The sequence below is a fragment of the Penaeus monodon genome, chromosome 15 (assembly GCF_015228065.2).
Source record: "Penaeus monodon isolate SGIC_2016 chromosome 15, NSTDA_Pmon_1, whole genome shotgun sequence".
Lineage (NCBI taxonomy): Eukaryota > Metazoa > Arthropoda > Malacostraca > Decapoda > Penaeidae > Penaeus > Penaeus monodon.
The window spans coordinates 28,106,068-28,106,996 of record NC_051400.1 but is presented as its reverse complement, the minus strand read 5'-3'; the positions used below and the strand labels follow the sequence as shown (position 1 = coordinate 28,106,996).

Here is a 929-nt window from a genome sequence, read left to right as displayed (position 1 = left end):
TTGCTGCAAAAACAGAAACTGTAAAATCATCGGAGCAATAACACGTTGCTACAATAATCAGCTGATGTTTCGTCCATTTAAAGGCGGCATTTTTTAAAAGGCAAACCAACCATGCAACGGTTCTAGCAATAATTTTGCATTTGATGTATCGGATCATTTAGAATAAGAGAAAGCAGGAAGCGAGAGAGAAAGGTGATGTTATCAAATTCGGCAGAAAGAGCGGAAGTCTAATTAGTGGGCGAAACAGTCATTTTCCTTCCGAAATTCGGTTCATAAACCCAAGAAATACTCAAACAAAATTACAGTTCGTGGATGATGGTCCGTCTACTGAAATTTGCCGAGATATTTTTTCTTTCTTTCTTTACGCATAAAACCTATGAAATTCGTAATGCCGCGAATATGATAAGCATTAATTTTTCTCCCGCACATACAGTTACAACTCCCACACTTAAGATTTATTTAAAAGAAATGAAACATTATAAAGACAGAATGATAACCTCTCCCTGATGGAGCTGGTCACGTGACCTCGCGATTTAAAGTACGGACCAATAGGAGCGCAGCGAGGGATTCCCGTCGACCAATCAGCGCTCTGTTTACACTCTGGCCGATTCAAAAACCTGCGAACCCGCGGAGTGTAAAGGTGGAGTTGGAGAGACTGGGTATATTTTTGCTAGAAATCGGCCTGAAAAACGATTAAAGATGAGTAATCAGAAGGAAGAACCGAAGAAGGAGATACCCGAAGTGATCTATGACTCGACGACGGGAAGAAAGTACCAGAGAGGAAAGTTTTTGGGGAAAGTAAGTTGGGATTTGGAGAGCCTTCGCCTCCCCAAGCGCCGTGCTCCGAGTGCTTCCTTTTTTACACATTTTCTCCACCAGAGATGGTTCTTTTATCCGGACCAGTTATGTAGCTTGTGCTTTGAGTCGAA

At 41.9% G+C, this 929-nt stretch overlaps 1 protein-coding gene across 2 annotated transcripts in view; it reads left to right on the top strand.

The window, feature by feature from the left end:
- Positions 1 to 599: 599 nt before the first annotated feature.
- Positions 600 to 929, top strand: part of LOC119581895 (serine/threonine-protein kinase PLK1-like) — a 62,121-nt gene continuing 61,791 nt past the window's right edge. For both annotated transcript variants that reach the window (XR_005229596.1, XM_037930057.1), the window contains exon 1: positions 600 to 798. Coding sequence is in view for 1 of the 2 variants with exons in the window: in XM_037930057.1 (XP_037785985.1) it covers positions 700 to 798 (99 nt within the window). In the remaining variant the exon portion in view is untranslated. The remainder of the gene's footprint in view (positions 799 to 929) is intronic.